This window comes from Oryctolagus cuniculus, chromosome 12, assembly GCF_964237555.1.
Source record: "Oryctolagus cuniculus chromosome 12, mOryCun1.1, whole genome shotgun sequence".
Taxonomy (NCBI): Eukaryota; Metazoa; Chordata; class Mammalia; order Lagomorpha; family Leporidae; genus Oryctolagus; species Oryctolagus cuniculus.
This window is the reverse complement of record NC_091443.1, coordinates 74,941,354-74,960,217: the sequence shown is the minus strand read 5'-3', so window position 1 is coordinate 74,960,217 and position 18,864 is coordinate 74,941,354. Positions and strand designations below refer to the sequence as shown.

At 53.9% G+C, this 18,864-nt stretch overlaps 1 protein-coding gene across 1 annotated transcript in view; it reads left to right on the top strand.

The window, feature by feature from the left end:
• MYO5C (myosin VC) overlaps positions 1-18,864 on the top strand; it is a 95,217-nt gene that overhangs the window by 14,443 nt on the left and 61,910 nt on the right. The window contains exons 3-9 of the mRNA XM_008268992.4: positions 1,471-1,636; positions 2,061-2,205; positions 5,576-5,732; positions 7,458-7,601; positions 9,115-9,196; positions 10,966-11,073; positions 15,087-15,193. Of these exons, the coding sequence (XP_008267214.3) occupies positions 1,471-1,636; positions 2,061-2,205; positions 5,576-5,732; positions 7,458-7,601; positions 9,115-9,196; positions 10,966-11,073; positions 15,087-15,193 (909 nt within the window). The remainder of the gene's footprint in view (positions 1-1,470; positions 1,637-2,060; positions 2,206-5,575; positions 5,733-7,457; positions 7,602-9,114; positions 9,197-10,965; positions 11,074-15,086; positions 15,194-18,864) is intronic.

Sequence of the window (18,864 nt, the reverse complement as noted above, 5' to 3'; positions counted from 1 at the left end):
AATTGGGAGTGAACCAGACACTCTGTTGTGGGATATGGGGATCCCATCCAGCATCTTAGCTCCTCGGCTCACCACCTCCCCAAACCTCTTTTCTCTGTAGTTTAACCAGCCTGGAAATTGTGTCGTTAGCAATGGAAAATGGGCAAAGACACTCAGCTCCGTGTGGCACAGAGGGGTCAGCCTGGGAAACTTACCCTGCACCAGGCTGAGAGGGATAGGAACAGACAGCCGAGCCCAGGCAGCCACGAGCCCTTGCGTGCGTGGGCAGCTGTAGACCAGGGCCACCTGCCCTTCCACAGGGACGCCACCTCCCACGGGCTTCTGCACATACTTCTCATCACCAAGCACACCAACTTGGAGCAGCGATTTGGGAACCTTAAAGCTATAAGGGACGTGAGATCATCATGTCCTTTCAGCAGCAGCGTGCTGTTGGGAAACGGAAACACCCAAGGCCCAAGCATCTGTCTCTATTTTCTCATGTTTGTTCATTTATTTTTACCTGCTTGAAAGATAGGTAGGTAGGTAGATCAGTTGATCAATCTTCCATCCACTGGCTCGCTCCCCAAATGCCTGCCGCTGGGCCAGGCTGAAGCCAAGAGTCTGGTTCTCCATCCAGTTCTCCCACTTGGGTGGCAGCAACTCAAGCACCCACACCATCTTCCTCTGCCTCCTGGGATGCCTTTATCAGGGAGCTGGATCAGAAGAGCAGTAGCCGGACACAAACTGGCACTCCAGTGTGGCATATGGGCACGCCAGGGGGCAGCCTAACCCACCCGTGCTACAATGCCCGTGAACCACAAGCATGCAGAGCCGTGTGGTAGGACTGGGAGTGCGCTGCTTAGATCCCTACCACGTGGTTCCCTTCATCGAGGCCTCGGGAGCTCTGAGGGCCCCTCAGCTGGCTTGGTCCCTTTTCAGCTGAGAAGTCAGGCTAGGAAAGGCGACTCGCCTCGGGGCGCACACCAGCGCCCTGGTTCCCACCTTTGTTGCTTTAGGAGTCAGCTACGAAGGGTATTCTCAGGGCAGCTGTTGGTGCAGCCATAAAGCCTACTTGGGGTGCTTGCATCCCATCTCAGAGTGCCTGGGTTTGAGGCCCTGCTCTGCACCTGATTCCAGCTTCCTCCTAATGCACACCCTGGGAGGCAGCAGGTAATGGCTCAAGCCGTTGGGTGCCCACCACCCACATGGGAGACTCAGATTGAGTTGCTGGCTCCTGACTTCAGCCTGGCCCAGCCTTAGCCTTGGCTGTTGCAGGTGTTTGTGGAATGAGCCAGAGGATGGGCAATAGCTGTCCCTCTCTGCCTTTCAAAATAATTTTTTAAAAGTGATTTCTTGTTGCTCTACATGAGTTGTTGTTCAGTGTCTGCAGTGACCTCACTGCAGGGTGAACAGGACAAGGACAGAAAGCGGTTCAGCGGCAACACCAAGAACCTTCCACTTCCGCAACTTTGATTTCCTCTCTGTCCGCAGGAGCTGGATCATCCCATCGATCCCGGAGCGCTGCCTCCGCTGCGCAATCCCGACATCCTGGTGGGCGAGAACGACCTCACGGCCCTCAGCTATCTGCACGAGCCCGCCGTGCTCCACAACCTCAGAATCCGCTTTGCCGAATCTAAACTCATTTACACCTACAGTGGTGAGGAGGGCTCGCAGAGCACCCCAGTGCTGCTCTGGGCCGGGTTATTTGTTCTACAAGGAAGCATCAGATGGGGAGAGGCTAGGATTAGAGCTGTGATCACCCTGCTGAGTCAGGGAGATGGGAGGAGGCACCCGTTTGGGTTCCCCCATGGGTTTGATACATGTATTGCTGATTTGGGGTGTTGGTTTTAAGATGAGTTACATCATGAATGGCAAGAAAGGGCCTCTTGGTTTGGGGGTGTTCCCACCTGTCCTCTCATCCCACCACCAGAGCAACCTGGAGATGTAGGTGACCCGCAGGTGATCTGACCAGAGCCACACTGAAAGTTTGGGAAGTGGCAGAGCTGCGATTTTTTTCATCAGAACCTGGAGAGGTGGGGGACCATGAGGCTCCAGTAGCTGCATCTGCTGTCTCTCCCCAGGGATCATCTTGGTGGCCATGAATCCCTACAAGCAGCTGCCCATCTATGGAGACGCCATCATCCACGCCTACAGCGGGCAGAACATGGGCGACATGGACCCACACATATTTGCTGTGGCGGAAGAGGCGTACAAGCAGATGGCCAGGTAGCTTCCTGCTGCTTCTGGGTTTTCCAGTGTGCTATGCACCTGCTGGACTCCTGCCATGAAGGGGAGGTGACCTAGGCTGGGCTCCGTAGAAGAGGGGGAGCCTTGTTGAGTAGACTGACTGCACCTGTGACTGACCTGCAGAGACCGAGTTTCCTGGGGTTTGCTCCTTCCCGATGTTTCTCGTGCTGTGTGGTTGGTTGGAGGAGGATTGGTGTATTCACCACTGTGAGATGTTTAAGTGTTTTGTTTTTTCAAAGAACGTGAATCTAATGACAGACATGTTTTGGCTGCAAGAAACTGGGAGTTTGATCCTCATTTCGCCACTTGGTTTTTGGCTGCTGCTAGGGGTTTTTGTTTTGCTAGGGAAAATTTATGAGAAGCCTTGCAGGAGCCAGGCATGGTGGCCATGTCCCTGTATGTCACCTTGGGTCTGTTCAGAATAGCCTGGGATGCAGAGGCCTGGGCAGGCCACTGAGCTCCCAGGCGAAGCTGCCCGTTGCCATACAACAAGAAGGCAGAGCCCGTAATTTGTGGTCAGATTCGTTGACTACAAGTACAATTCATTTTCCCTGCAAGCATCCCCTTTGGATGTCCTCATTGGAGAGGTGAGGAGACTAGAAACACCGTCTCATCTCCGTAGTTTGTGGGAGGACTTTTCTGGCTGTGGTCTCCTATGAGTCTTGCACCACTCCTGTGACGTCAGCCAAGCCAACATTGCCCTCATTTCACAGATGCGAAGCCCAAGGCCCAGGACCCAGATCATAACCCTGGTCTCCCCCAGCTCTGCAGGGTCTATGAGCTGGACACTCACACAGTGCTCATTCCTGCTTCTGCTGCTTGTGATCTGGGGACCACAGGGTGGCTTGAGCAGGGAGCAGGTGTGTGGTTCTGTGCTGTAGAGGGGTCTGATGGGCAGTCTCCGGCTGCCCTGGACCTCTTCCCAGTCATCAGAGATCCAGAGCCATGCAGCTCCCCTGTTCCCTGGGTGGGACCTTCATCCTTAGGGCCTAGTGCGTGCTGGGCTACCTCCTCCACATGCTGAGTGACAGGGCGTCTTAGGGAAGGATGCACCCATCCAAGTTAGGGAGACTTCCCAGAAGCCCCACAAAGTGCTTCTGCTTGCAGCTCATTGGCCAGGACCTACTCACATGACCACGCCTGGCCACAAAGGAGGCTGGGATATGTAGTCTTCTGTCCAGCATATTGTTAGCATCAACTAACAACTAGGGCACGGTCTCTGGGAAGGAAGGAGAGAGTAGATGTTGGGTGGACAATTAGCGGTTTCTGCTGCACCACATTTTTTCTCACCCTATAAGACCCAAACCTCTAGGATTTTCCCCTGGCTCCTGCAGGTTTCCTAGGAACTTCTGTGATTAGAAACAGGATATCCACTGCTGGTCGGTCCTGGAAGGCGGTGCCAAGTTCAAGCTAGAAGAGACTGTTTTTCCCTTGGAGCTCTTTGTGTGACCGCAACAATGGAGCTGGACGTAACTGAGCAGTGTGGTTTACGCTGTGTACCAGGTTCATGTTGGACTTGCTTGAGGCTAAACTTGGAGTCAGAACACGCTGGTGTTAGTAACTGCAGCCCTGTGCTACCCACTTGTTCCACAACATTGGGCACCTTGTCCACCTGCCCATTTCCTCTTTGTGAAATGAAAGGACTGCACCAAGAACTCGGTCTCTCAGGTTCTCTCCAGCATTCACGTTGGACAGCTGTGCGCTCTGTGCCCTGGCACAATCATGTAGCCTTTCCCTTTCTGAGTCACTGTCTTATTCATCTGTCAAACAGATCTTCCAGGGGTCTTTAACACCTTCATGGAAAAAAAAAGAATATATAAAAAAACCCTGCTTAGATTTAAATTTTTGCATGAAAATAAACACATCTTTTAATTCTATTTTCCATGAACATTTTGAAGTACCCCTTGTGTATGTCATGGAATTTTTGTGAAACTTAACTATGAACCTGTGTGTTCACCTAGCACCTGGTCCGTAAGCCGTGCTAGATTTGTAGAACTGCAATCATAAGGCTCCACTTTCATACTCTTATGAGAAGTTTCATGCCTTATTTTAAACGCCTGGATTATGTAACAGGAGCGTGTTGACTTGCAGAGCACATATGTTCCCAAGCACAGTTTGGATAATTGCTCTCAAAATAGTGTCTTGAAAACGCTTTGCTGGAAGTGAGATGTGTGGGAAGGAGCTGACGCGGGCCTGCCGTGCCTGGGGCCCACGTGTGAGGCTGGCCCACGGCTGCCTCTGCCCCCAGCAGCCTCCCCATCACTTGCTGACTGATGACGGGGCTCGTCACGTCTAAACCTAATCTGCGTAACAACGCCTCTGTGCTGCGTGCCTGCCTTCTGGGAGTCTGCAATGTTGGTTTGTGCCAAGCAAACGGGGCCACCAAGTCCCTAGTGAGTCTCCCTGGCACACAGCATTTCCCAGGGGCCATCAGGTGTGGCCCATGGGACTGCACTGGGACAGGACCTGTGGGCATGGACACCTGTTCCTCCACTCCATATTCCCTCGGCTGATTGTCTTGTTTCCTTCTGATACTGTGTTACAGGAGGGCAACTCCTGGCCAACTCCTTCTAGTGGGCCATTGAACCTGGGCTTGAGCCAGGGGACTCTCGGCAAAAAGGATACAGCAGGAAACAGAGCTGTGTGTTCTACATGATCACCTAGGCAGGAAAGAGAAGGAAATTCACTGAAGTGATTAGTCAGGGGTGGGGAACCTTCTTTCTACCAAGGGCCATTTGGATATTTATCACATCTTTTATGGGCCATATATAATTATCTATTGAAAATTAGCCTGGGGCAGGTGCTATGGGATAACGGTAAGGGTGCCGCCTGCAGTGCCGGCATCCCATATGGGCGCCAGTTCAAGTCCCGGCTGCTCCACTTCCAATCCAGCTCTCTGTTATGGCCTGGAAAAGTAGAAGAAGATGGCCCAAGTCCTGGCTCCTGGATTTGCACTGGCCCAGCTCCAGCCATTGCAGCCATTTGGAGAGTAAACCAGCAGAAGGAAGACCTCTCTCGCTCCCTCGCTCCCTCACTCCCTCTCTTCCTCTCTCTCTCTCTCTGTAACAATGCCTCTCAAATAAATTGATAAATCTCAAAAAGAAAAAAAAAAAAAATGAGCCTGCCGTAGATCTATTGGATTTCAAGTCCCACCTGCAGGTGCCTTGGCAGGGCCAGGCCAGATGACCTCATATTCCTTGTACAGCCTGTGGGCCGGATGTTCCCCATCCCTAGAGCCACGAAACCAATGTTCCATTCCTGTAGTTCGAGGTCTTCTGATGAGCATATCGTATGGCCTTTTTCTGGGGAAGAAGTTAACGTTCAGACCCCTCTCGTGTGTTTGCTCCAGAAACAACCGCAATCAGTCTATCATCGTGAGCGGGGAGTCGGGCGCGGGGAAGACGGTGTCGGCTCGCTATGCCATGCGCTACTTCGCCACCGTGAGCAAGTCGGGCAGCAATGCGCACGTGGAGGACAAGGTGCTGGCATCCAATCCCATCACGGAGGTGCGTCCGCCGTGCAGCCGCGGGTGGGCTTGCGAATGTGCCGTTCTTGCCGCCACCAGCTCTCACTCCCCCGAGAGCACAGAGGTGGAGGCGGCACAGAGCCAGGGCACCTGTTCTGCGGTGGGCGTTGGAGGAGGCGGGGGCGGAGCACACTGCGTCCTGTCCCTGGCGCTCCTCCTTGGCTCCTTTGTGGAGCTCAAAGGCCCCAGTGGACGTTCGTGTCCCTGGGGGGAGTGTCCTCACGCACAGACAGAGCCGGCACCCTGAGCTCGCTGGAGCTCTCTTGAGCTGGCTGGAGAGCGAGCCTTGGTGGTTGCAGATCAGCCCCGGCCGGAAGGAGTACTCCACCTGGCAGGCCAGCAGGCACCCAGATCAGCGGGACTGATTTGCATTTATTTGGACACGTAGCTGACCACTAGGAATGTTGGACTCCTGGTTCTCTCTCTTTCTGCAAAAGAAAATCCTCAAGGACTCTTCGTCAGCAAAGAATGAGCTTGAAGTCTTAGTCCAGAAGCACGGGCCCACCAGACAGAAACCTGGGTTACACTCCCGGATATGGTGGGAAACCGTCCAGAGGCAGTGCCACGTTAAGTGGCCTGTGGGTCATTTTGTGGCTTCTCTCTCCTCGTGTCTCCTTTCTTACTGAGCCCTCATGCACACAGTAGGTGTTCGGTAAATACACGCTGGCAGGAAGCTTGAGGAGCTGGGCAGGAAGTGCAGCAGGTGTGTGCATGAGGGGTCCTTCCGGGAGGAGGGTCCTCGGGAAGGGGGCGGGGAAGCCGGGGAGAAGTGCCATTCCAGAGCAGGAGTCGGAGAGGGAGGGAAGGGGGAGGCAGTGTTTGGGTTGAATGGGAAGATTGCATAGGGAAATGGCAAGGAGTGGGGTTGGCGGTAAGGGCTGGGTGCAGGATGTCAGGTTCTGCTGGGGGGCCTGTAGTATTTGGGGCATGGATGGGTGGAGGCACTCGATATGATCTCACTGACTCCTCCACCTCTGCCAGTGTTTCAGTCCATTCAGGACAAAGAGCTGGAGCCGGGGTGGCTCGGCAGCACCAGAAAGGCGCACTCACATGTCAGGAGCCGGGAAGCCCAGGGCCAGGGGGCTGGGTTCTGGCCGGGGATGTCTTCCGGGCCACAGACTGATGGCTTCTTAGGGTAGCCTCAAATGCAGAAAGAACAAGCACGCTCTCTCTCTGGGCCCTTGTAGAGAGCACGTAAATCCCATTCACGAGGGCTGTACCCTTGGGATGAAATGACCCGCCAAAGGCACTACCCCCTCACACCAGTCCATAGGCTCGGGATCCCAACACGTGGATCTGGGGTGGGAGTAAGGGGGGCACATTAGCATTCAATCAGAGAAGTGCATGATTCGGTGTGATGTGTAGGATTTCCCTACCACAGACAGAGAAGCTGAGACTTGGACCAGGAGCTGCCTTTCCACCATTTCACACACAGCCAAAGTGGCGCCGGGGCCAGGCAACACCAGAGCCCGTTCTCTCGGGGATCCTCTCCAGTGTCTCCCCGTGAGGCTGAGGAAGGCCCGCGCCCACTGGGACTTGTGGTGCTCCCTGTAGCTTCACGCCGCCTTCCTCCTCCCCCGTCCCAGACGCCCCCTGCCAGTCAGACCTTCCCCAGCGTCTGGGATTGGATCTCGCTCAAAGCTGGTGGGGTCGTTTTGCTGCAAAGATCTTTGTTGCCATTTCAAGGGCTTCCGCTCTTTCGCAGGCTGTCGGGAATGCCAAGACCACCCGCAATGACAACAGCAGTCGGTTTGGGAAATACACGGAAATCAGTTTCGATGAGAGGAATCAAATTATAGGCGCCAACATGAGGACTTACCTCCTGGAGAAATCCAGAGTTGTCTTCCAAGTAAGAAAGACAGCATTAGCTGCATTTCCTTCCCCCAGCTTGTTAAGTATTGCTTACACTTGTAGTCTCATTAGACAATATGCATGCTTTTGTGACTTGAAGAACAGAGTTTTCTTTGTTTCATTTGTAGTTTGGATATGTTTTTCCCCATTTATTAAAAATAAAAATCGGGGGCTGCTGTCGTGGCACAGGTTAAGCTGCCGCCAGCAACGCCGGCTTCCTGTATTGGAGTGTTGTTTCCAGTCCTGGCTGGCTGTTAGCTGCCAATCCAGCTCCCCACTAATGCTTCTGGGAAATCAGTGGATGATGGCCCAAGCTGTTGGGCCCTTGCCACCCATGTAGGAGACCTGAATGGGATTGGCCTGGCCCAATCCCAGCCATTGTGCTCAGTTAACCAGAAGATGGGAGATTGATTCATTCTCTCCCTCTCCCCCTCTCCTCCTCTCCCCTTCTCTCCTTCCCCCTCTCCCCCTCCCTCACTACCCCTCTCCCTCTCTTTCCCCCACCCCATCACTCAGCCTTTCAAATAAATAAAATCAAGTTTTTATTAAAAACAAAAAAATGACAACAGGTCTAATATCAGTGGTATTGTATGACTGAGGGAAAAAATTAAAACTTTTCAACTTGGGGCTTATAAAAAAATCTTTACACTTTGAAAATCAAGTTTATCTTCCAAGAACACAGGAACTGTTTGAAACAAAGCTGTCACTCTGGGCAGTGCTGCAGCTCACTAGGCTAATCCTCTGCCTTGCGGCGCTAGCACACCAGGTTCTAGTCCTGATCGGGGCGCCGGATTCCGTCCCGGTTGCCCCTCTTCCAGGCCAGCTCTCTGCTGTGGCCAGGGAGTGCAGTGGAGGATGGCCCAAGTGCTTGGGCCCTGCACCCCATGGGAGACCAGGATAAGTACCTGGCTCCTGCCTTTGGATCAGCGCTGAGAGCCGGCCGCAGTGCGCCGGCCGTGGCGGCCATTGGAGGGGGAACCAACGACAAAGGAAGACCTTTCTCTCTGTCTCTCTCTCTCTCACTCTCCACTCTGCCTGTCAAAAAATAAATAAATAAATAAATAAATAAATAAAATAAAGCTGTCACTCTGGCTTTCCTCTCAGGAAGGGAATGGGATTAGCGCTAAGGAGGGAAGTTTTAAGGGAAAGGCCTTTTTTTTTCAGTCAAGGAAAATGGAGCGAATTGTCAGAGTTTGGGCCCAGCAGGAAGGTAGTCATAAACGTTGCAGAAGGTTTCTTGACCATGGTTAGAATCCCATCATTCCCACCCCACGGACTGTTTGGGTAGAATGACCTTTCCTCTGGGTCAATGCTTACAAAATGACTTTGGGCCACCCAGTTCCCACCCAGTAGAGAGGAAGGGCCCACTTGTGAGCTGGCTGGGGATCCCAGTGCCCATGACGGCAGAGTCGCCCTGCCAGGTTAGCCATCTAGGACCCCGAGTTTTAAACCTGGCGGTTTCACCTGGGAAGCGTTTGTGTGACTGTTGAGGCCTTTCCTTTGTCTTCCAGGCAGAAAATGAGCGGAATTACCACATTTTCTATCAGCTTTGCGCATCCGCACAGCAGTCGGAGTTCAAGCCTCTCAGACTGGGTACGCGCTGGGTGAAGTTTGGGAGGCTCTCTCTTCCGTGGCGGTTCACACCCTGCCTGGGTTTCGTCTTGCCGTAGTAACGCAACTTTCCAAGAGTCTTGCCCGTAGAAGTGAGACCCTTGGGTTTCAGGGGCGGAGTCAGTGCAGGTAACAAAGCAGCTGGATAAGACCTGAGGGGTCGGGGTGAGTGCAGGGAGAGGGGACGCTTCAGCCATAGGACTCCTTCCAAGGCTCGCTGGGTGATGGAGGGGTTCCAGGCAGAACCACCTACAGAAGGCCTCACAGCAGCTGGCGCTCCCCACTGGAAGCCCCAAACTTACCTTTTTACTTGGACATCCTGAGACTGTTTCCAGGATATGAGACAGATTTTCCTATCTTCTGAAACAAAACGTCTCTATCGTAATTTTTTTAACGTGATGTTTGGCTTTTATGATTTGTAATAAGTTTTTTTCTAAAAATATTTATTTTATTTATTTGAAAGAGTTACAGAGAGAGAGAGAGAGAGAGAGAGAGAGAGAGAGGTCTTCCATCCACTGGTTCACTCCCCAGATGGCCGCAACAGCTGGAGCTGTGCCGATCCGAAACCAGGAACCTCCTCCGGGTCTCCCACATGGGTGCAGGGACCCAAGGACTTGGGCCATATTCCACTGCTTTCCCAGGCCATAACAGAGAGCTGGATGGGAAGAGGAACTGCTGGGACTAGAACTGGCACCCATATGGGATGCCGGCACTTCAGGCCAGGGCTCTAACCTGCTGCGGCACAGCGCCGGCCCCATCCCTATCATAATGAAATTTGCATAATGACTCAGGCTCATTCGTTAGCTGTCATCATAACGAATTCTAGAGGACATAGCGCCAGCTGTGTCCTTGGGCGCCCATGGCTTGCTGTCCTGGCCATGTGTGCTGCGGTGGCAGACCACAGTCATCAGCCGTCACTCTTGGTGTGTGGGTGTTGAGCTTACCCTGTTTAGTTCTGGAGGAGTCACCACACAGGATATGAATAGCAAATGTGTTGAGTTTTCTGAAGGTCTTGTACTGTTTAAATGTTGGATGTACATAAGACTGTTATCTTGATTGTGGTGCTGGCTTTATAAGGGTGCAGGTATGTTAAAGCCCATTGGGTTTATTGTACAGTCGGTAAGTCCCAGTAAAGCTGTATAAAAGGTTAGGTGCGTGGGACCAGCATTGCAATGGCATAGTGGGATAAACGCCACCTGCAATGTCGGCATTCCCTGTGAGCCCTGGTTGGAGTCCCAGCTGCTCCTCTTCTGAGCCAGCTCCCTGCTAATATGCCTGGAAAGGCTTTGGAAAATGGCCCCAGTGCTTGGCCCCCTGCACCAATGTGGGAGACCTGGGTGGAGTTCCAGGCTCTTGGTTTTGGCCTGGCCCAGCCCAGGCTGTTGCAGCCATTCAGGGAGTGAACCAGCAGGTGGAAAGATCTCTCTCTCTCTCTCTCTTTCTCTAACTCTGCCTTTCAAATGAATAAATCTTTAAGAAAAAAAAATAAGGTGTAAAAACAGAAGCCACGCGCCCTCGAGTTAAGCCTGTATTTGCATCCATGCCCTGCTGAGAGCTGTGGGGCCGTGAGCAGCCACCCACTCTTCGGAGCCCCAGCTTCTGCCTCTGCAACATGGAGGTGTAAGGAATAAATGGAGTAACGTGTCAAGTACGGGCCATGGGTCCCTCCGTGTGAGCGCCCCCCCTGGCTTCTGATAGCCACGTGTGCTCACTTTGCTGAGTGGTGGGTGTGATGAATCTTTTTGTTCCAGGGAGTGCGGAGGAATTTCACTACACGAGAATGGGAGGCAGCACTGTCATTGAGGGTGTGAATGACAGAGCCGACATGCTGGAGACACAGAGGACCTTCTCGCTGCTGGGTGAGTGAAGAGGCGCCTCCAGGGATGTGGCCCCTTTCTCTCTAAGACGAAGAAAGCAAGCTTGCACGGGTTCTGAGGACTCCCGATATCTTTAGGATGAGCCAGTCAGAACATACGGCGGCATTCAGAAAATTCATGCAAGGGGTCACCCTTTGACCCAGCAGTTAGAATACTGCTTGGGACACCTGCATCTCTAGCAGAGCGAGTTGGTTTGAATCCCAGCTCCACTTCCAGCTCCAGCTTCCTGCTAATGCGCACCTTGGGAGGCAGCAGGTGATGGCTCAGGTGGTCCAGTCTCTGCCACCAGATCTAGACCTCTAGAGGTCGCTGTCAGTCATATCTTCTGATCAGTGTCAGACCACAGGCCATTTTCACATCCCAAGCAAATCTCAGATGTTATTGGTTTTCATTACTGTGGCCTGGTTAGCTATATTTGAATGTAAATGCAAAGAAACTGAGGTTAAATATATCATAGTAATGGGCAAGAGGAGCGCCACTGGATATTTAGGAATGAAACTGGGCAGTATGGGGTAGGGGAGGTGTTTGGCCTACCAGGTTAGATGCTGATTAAGGCGCCCACCTCCCATATTGGGGCACCTAGGATCCAGTCCCACATCCACACCTGATCCAGCTTCCTGTTGCTGCACACCCTGGGAGGCCAGAGGTTGAGGTCCTGGCTTCTGGCTTTGGCACCTCTGGGCCCCTCACCTTTGGAGGCATTTGACTGAATCAGCAGAGGGGACCTCTCTCTGTCCATCTCTCTACCTCCCAAATAAATAAATAGAATTTGAGAGACTAAAACCATGGTGGTTTAATTTTAATTTTTTTTAAAGATTTATTTATTTATTTGAAAATTGGAGTTGCACAGAGAGAGAAGGAAAAGCAGAGAGAGAGAGAGAGAGAGAGGTCTTCCAACCACTGGGTCACTCCCCAATTGGCCACAATGGCCGGAGCTGCACTGATCCGAAGCCAAGAGCTTCCTCTGGGGCCCAAGGACTTGAGCCATCTTCTACTGCTTTCCCAGGCCACAGCAGAGAGCTGGATCAAAAGTGGATCAGGCAGGACTTGAACCAGCGTGCACATGGGATGCCGGCACTGTAGGCGGTGGCCCCCAGTGTGGTTTCTTAGGCAAAATTGCCACCAGATTCTGCTTCCTCAAACCACTTCCAGGAGGAGGGCACTTTACAGATTTTGTCACAGTAAGATGCACACATTCACTACTGGTTAACGTTGTCTTGAAAGGAACACAGTCGTCATTTCAGTCTTCGTGTAACACACTCCGTTGAGGGGAGCGCAGAGAGAGGACAGGGAGCCTCGCTCTGGCCAGGCTCCGAGGGTACCTTGACCCACATCCTCTGAGTGCCCCTCCCCCATCTATAAGGTGACATGGGGGAGAAAGGAAGCTTTGGGGCCAAATCAACACGAATCCAAGTCCTAATGGGCATGATGCTAGGAGGTACCATCTCTGAGACTCAGTTTTCTCACCTGTAGAATGGCCATCCACCTTCCTTTCATGACCCCTAACTGGAAGGGAGCTGTGTTTAAACGAGCTCCTGACACCTGGCTGGCCACACAGCAGGTGCTAGGTCAGCATCACCCCCTGCCTTTCTCTCTCACTTCCTGTGTTCCCTGTTGCCCAAGGCTGAACCACCCAGTGAGTAAAATGATCTCCTCTTCCATGAAACCCTCCCTGATTCTAAAAACCACCAAGTTGCAGGAGTCTTTGCCATGGCCTCACACAAATTACATCACTGTCACAGGCTCCAGACAGCAGAGCGGGGTGAGGCTGGCCCTGGCCCCACTCCAGGCCTGGTTCCTGCAGACAGAGCTCCCCAGAGAACAGACCAGTGCTTCCCATAGCTGGGCCGGGGAAAGAGACTGGGGCAGCCACACCCTCCCCCTGCCAGACAGAACCCCAGCATTCCTGGATTCCAACGGACTCTGCCCCCACTCACTTCCCAACAAGAGTACTATGTCAAGATGTGGCCCCCTGGACCTCTCAGCTGATGGCCAGTGCACTGGCAGTTATGCCTCAGACTTAGCACTTAATTATCACTTGTCATATATTCTCTTCTCTTTTTTTCATGTGTCAAGACACCAGCCTGTGTCCGTGATAATGAAAACATAGTTATTCCGATGAACTAGTGCTGTCTCCCACACTTTAGTGGCTTAAAATGATGTTTCATATGAAGTCTCCTGATTCCTGGTAGAACAGGCTCAGCTGGGTGGGTCGCACTTGGGGGCTCTCATGGGATGGGGGCAGGGCAGGGACTGGGTCCTCTGATGGCTGCTCCTCTCCCCAGGCTGGGCTGGCCAGAACCACTGCTGCCCCCGGGCGTCCCTCTCTCCAGACGGACTTGAAAAGGCAGCAAGTGCATGGGTTCTCATTGAGTTGGAGTTCTCTGATTAGTTTTGATTTGAAGTATTTTTTTATTTTTATTTTTATTTTTATTCACTGTGTGTGTGTGTGTGTGTGTGTGTGTAAAAGTGAGAGAGAGACAGAGTGATCGAGCTGCTAGTCACTGGTTTACTCCCCATATGCCTGCAATGGCCAGGGCTGGGCTGGGGGCCAAAGCCAGGAACTGGTCAACAGGGACTCAACCCAGGCCTCCCACATGGGTGACAGGGACGCAGTCACTTGAGCCATCTGTGTCCTAGGGCTTGCATTCGCAGGAAGCTGGAGACAGGAGCCACAGGTGGGAGTGAGACCCAGGTACTCCAGTATGGGACGTGGGTGTCTTCACCTCTAGGCTAAATGCCTGCCTGCTCCTTCAAACCTTTTGGGATTTTGGTTTTATTCCATCTTTGTGGTAGAGAGGACAGGGTGGGTTCTGGAATTGTCGAAGCACGTGACCTGCCTGCTAATAGCGTCTTCCAGGTCTCAGTGAGAAGCGTGGTGGCGGCAGCAGCTCTGCGGGACCTGCTACATTTTGCTTGGAGAATGTCAGGGGAGGCACTTCTCTACCATTTTTTTTTCCTTTTAACATTTATTTCTTTTTTTATTTGAAAGAGTTAGAGGAAGAGAAGTCTTCCATCCTCTGGTTCACTCCTCCAATGGATGCAGCAGCCGGGGCTGGCTCAGGCCAAAGCCAGGAGCCCAGAACTCCATCTGGCTCTCCCAAGCACTTGGGCCATCTTCTGCTGTCTTTCCCGGCACATCAGCAGAGAGCTGTATTGGAAGTGGAGCAGCTGGGACTCAAACCCAGAGCTCATACAGGATGCTGGCATTGCAGGCTGCCACTTGACCTGCTGCACCAGCCCTGGCACTGGCTTCATTTCTAGTTTCCATTCCAGTGTGGACAGGAAGGCTAGATGCAGATGGGAATGTGCCCACCCCACCTGCCAGGGTGTCTCCCCGGGGTGGGGAACGTTTTTCTCTGCCAAGGGCCATTTGGATATTTATCACATCATTTGCCGGCCACACAATATAGATCTATTGAGATTTGTGTCCTGCCTGTGGTTGCCTTGACAGGGCCAGACCTGATGATTTCATGGGCCTCACATGGATGGAGGCTGGACGCATGCCATGCCTGTGTCCAAGCACTTACCTCATGGAGTGTCACTATGGTGCAGTGATGGGACCCGGCCCACGTGAAGCCGGGCTCCCAGTGGGAGCCCCCCACTACGGCTTGCAGGGATCCCATGTAATGCCCTCCTAAGCTGCAGGTTTCTTTGGTTTTCAGTTCCTGGAGATGTGCTCAGCATGTCCCATGTTCATGGCTTATATTCCATGTGTGTCAGCCAAGGTCCCAGCGGGAAGCACAGGGCACGCTCACAAAAGGACCACAGAAGGGAGGGTTTATTTCTGAAAGGACCAGCTGCAAAGACAGTGGGCCCCGGGGCTGTCCATGCGCAGGGCTGCTCCTGGAGCCCCGGAGGAGAGCGGGGCGAGGCCAGCACCGGGCCCGGAGCGGTGGCCCTGATGGCGACGAAGGTGCCTGGGAAGAACCCGGTGCTCACTCACTGCGGAGAGCAGAGACACAGTGCTCCTGACTGGGGGAATGTGTTCCCAGGTTTCAAGGAGGATTTCCAGATGGACGTTTTTAAGATCCTGGCAGCCATTCTACACCTGGGCAACGTGCAGATCACCACAGCGGGCAACGAGAGGTCCTCAGTCAGCGTAAGATGCATGCGGGTTTTGCCCTTCCTGGGTCTGGTTGGGGGTCACTGGTGGGCCCGGGGGTCACTGCCTGGCCCTGGAGGTCACTACTGGGCCTGGGGGTCACTGCTGGGCCTGGGGGTCACTGCCTGGCCCTGGGGGTCACTGCTGGACCTGGAGGTCACTGCCTGGGCCCGTGGGTCACTGCCTGGACCTGGAGGTCACTGCCTGGGCCCAGGGGTCACTTCCTGGGTCTGGGGGTCACTGCCTGGACCTGGAGGTCACTGCTGGGCCCGTGGGTCACTTCCTGGGTCTGGGGGTCACTGCCTGGACCTGGAGGTTACTGCTGGGCCCGTGGGTCACTGCCTGGACCTGGGGGTCAGGGCAGCACGGGCTCCTGGCTGAGCTGGCTTTGGATTTTGTGCCAGGCACAGGTGGGCACACTGGGCAGACTGGTTTAACAGGAAGGAGGAAGCAAGGGCTTCCCTGGGTCACCTGCAAAGAGTAAAGCTCCTTGGACTTATGAAGGCTGAACCTGTGTTCAGTAGCTTTTCTCTGAGGGTGACGTCGACCCTGCTTTTGCGTGGGTAGAGCTGCGGTACAGTAAGTGAAGAGTTGTCCTGAAGCTAGGTGATCAAATGATCATAAATTTGGTTTTCCTCTCAGAAACCAGGTAGTCATTAAGAATAAGACATGCTGGCGCCGCGGCTCACTAGGCTAATCCTCCGCCTTGCGGTGCCAGCACACCAGGTTCTAGTCCCGGTCGGGGCGCCGGATTCTGTCCTGGTTGCCCCTCTTCCAGGCCAGCTCTCTGCTGTGGCCTGGGAGTGCAGTGGAGGATGGCCCAAGTACTTGGGCCCTGCACCCGCATGGGAGACCAGGAGAAGCACCTGGCTCCTGGCTTCGGATCAGCGAGGTGCGCCAGCCGCGGCAGCCATTGGAGGGTGAACCAACGGCAAAGGAAGACCTTTCTCTCTGTCTCTCTCTCTCTCACTGTCCACTCTGCCTGTCAATAAATAAATAAATAAATAAATAAATAAATAAAAGAATAAGACACAAACATGTATAAGCCAAACAGATATACACAGAGAGTGACCATCTCAAAAAAAAAAAAAAAAATAGTAGAGAGGAGTGGGCGGTGCATTCCCGGTGGGTTTTTCTTTAATTCAGCAGAAGGTATGGGGTGTCTGCTACGGATCCGGGGGAACAGCAGTGACCATGCCTGTAGGCGGGGGGAGCAGGCACAGAGGGAGCAGCAAGTGGAAGGACCCAGGCGGGCGGCGGTGTTGGAGAAATAGCCGGGAAGCCAGGGTCTGCAGAGTGCAAGGAGAGGGTGGGGATGCTGCAGACCGTGGAGGACCCTAAGACCCTGGGCAGTCTGAAGCAGAAGGATTCCTGCCCCCTCACTCCACCCCACCTCCCACACACCCCCTGGGAATGCGGCCGGCTTCCTCTCTGGGCGTAGATGCCCATGGAAGTAGTGTGACAGGTTTCTCTGTTAATGCACGCTGAGGGCATGCGTGTGTCTCCTGCAACAAGTGTTATGAGGAATGGGCCTCGGTGGGAGGAATGCGTTTGGTGTCAGTGACGTCCATATCAGGAAGAAAGCCATTCTGTAAAGAAGAGCTCACACTGCTGTGCGGTGGGAGCTCAGGGTTAATGTGGCTGTCTCCATCAGCCCAGGCTGCCGTCAAGACTGCCAGGAGCGTGTCTCCTCAAGTTCCCTAGGCTGGAAGTTTGAGGCCACGGGGCCGGCGTGGTGGGGTTTGGGGTAGGGCTTCTAGATGGCCTGTTTGTCGCTGTGACCCTCCCGGTGGGGACAGAGCAAGCTCTCTGATGCCTCTTCTTAGAAGGGCACTAATCCTGGCCTGGGGGCTGCCCCCTGAGGACCATGTCTAGCCCTTAACCACACCTGATGGCCACGTCTCCAAACGCCATCCCACTGGGCTTACGGCTTCTATGGATGACTCTGGGGAGGACACGAGTGCTCCCCATGCCACGCTGTCTCTTTTCGTGTTCCCCGAGTAACTGATGGGAACAGCTGGGCATTCTGTGATACCCGGTGATACCTGGATCCCTGCTGCCTGTGGCTTAGGGGGAGAGAGCCAAACAGAATGGGGCAGCTACCGCTTGGCTCAGTGGTTCAGGCCTGTTGCCCTCTGACCAGGAAGTGATTCTCCTCCAGCGCTCACATTCCATCCACCCCATGTCCAGACAGAGCCAATCAACTCCCGAGCGACTGGGCAGTTGGAGGGTGGCGGTAGGCCTGGGGTGAGCAGGCCGTGTGCTTGAAGGGGCACCTCCCCTTCTGTTCCTTGCTCATTTGCCTCGGCACTTGCTCTTTTTCTTCTCAAATTCCCATAGACTAAAATGTGATTTCTACCCAACACATACCATCTCGCTGAGCGCTGTCGCCGGAAGTTTGTCTGAAGGCAGCGTGGTTTTTTTTTTTTTTTTTTTTTTTTTTTTTTTTTTTTTGACAGGCAGAGTGGACAGTGAGAGAGACAGAGAGAAAGGTCTTCCTTTTGCCATTGGTTCACCCTCCAATGGCCGCCACGGCCAGCGCACTGCGCTGATCCGATGGCAGGAGCCAGGTACTTAATCCTGGTCTCCCATGGGATGCAGGGCCCAAGCACCTGGGCCATCCTCCACTGCACTCCCTGGCCACAGCAGAGAGCTGGCCTGGAAGAGGGGCAACCGGGACAGAATCCGGCACCCCCACCGGGACTAGAACCCAGTGTGCTGGCGCCGCAAGGCGGAGAATTAGCCTAGTGAGCCGCGGCGCCAGCCGAAGGCAGCGTTTTGGAGGATGAACTAAAACTGGTAGATGAAAGACCCTGTGGAAAGCATCCTAAGCAGCTTGGTGGGACATTACCAGTCTTCTGCTTCTGCCCCTAGCCCTGTCATACACACGCCAACCATTTGTGTCAGGAGCTTGAACTGTTGGACAAGTTGAACTTGAATGACACCGTCATCTTGCCTAGCAAGCTCACTGGTGCCCCTTTGCAGCACCTGTGTTTTTGACCCAGAGGATGTGAACCCCCTGCAGATCCACACCCCAGTGAGGAGGGCAGGCACATCAGAGCCCCTGTGATTGCAGTGTGGGCAGGAGGGGTGCTGGAGGGGAGTGAGGAGGCAGCGACCTCCTAGGTTCCTGCCTGCTTTTTAAATGCGACCCCCTGACTTGCCCGGTAGGCTGTCGGGGGCCCTGGGGGTAAGCCCGCCCTGGAAGTTCCCCTGCTCAGTCACATGGGACGTCACAGCTCCTTGCCAAGTGGCAAACTTGTCCACACTGGCTGATGCAAAGCTGGAGCAGCCCTTCCTGCTCCTGTGCCTTCAAGAAAGTGCCCTGCACAGCCCCTGTGGAGCTGAGAAGCTGCCTCAGGCAAGGGAGCCCCACCAGATCTGCCCAGCAGTGACTCCTGGCACCTCCAGGGCCAGGCCACCATGGGAGGAAGGGTGGGACGAGTGCACCCCTGAGCTTGGGGTGATTCAGCAGGGGAGGGGGTTGCGACGGCATCCATGGCCTTCATCACTTGACCATTGTTGGCCGGAAGGACAACTCCCGGGGGACCCAACCCAGGACTGCCGGGAGTTAGGTCAGCACTGGCTGTCCAGGCTCAGGGACAGGGTGCGTGCTGTGTGTGTTTACTCCCAGGACCGGTCATCCTCAGGCCAGCTCTGCCCCTTCT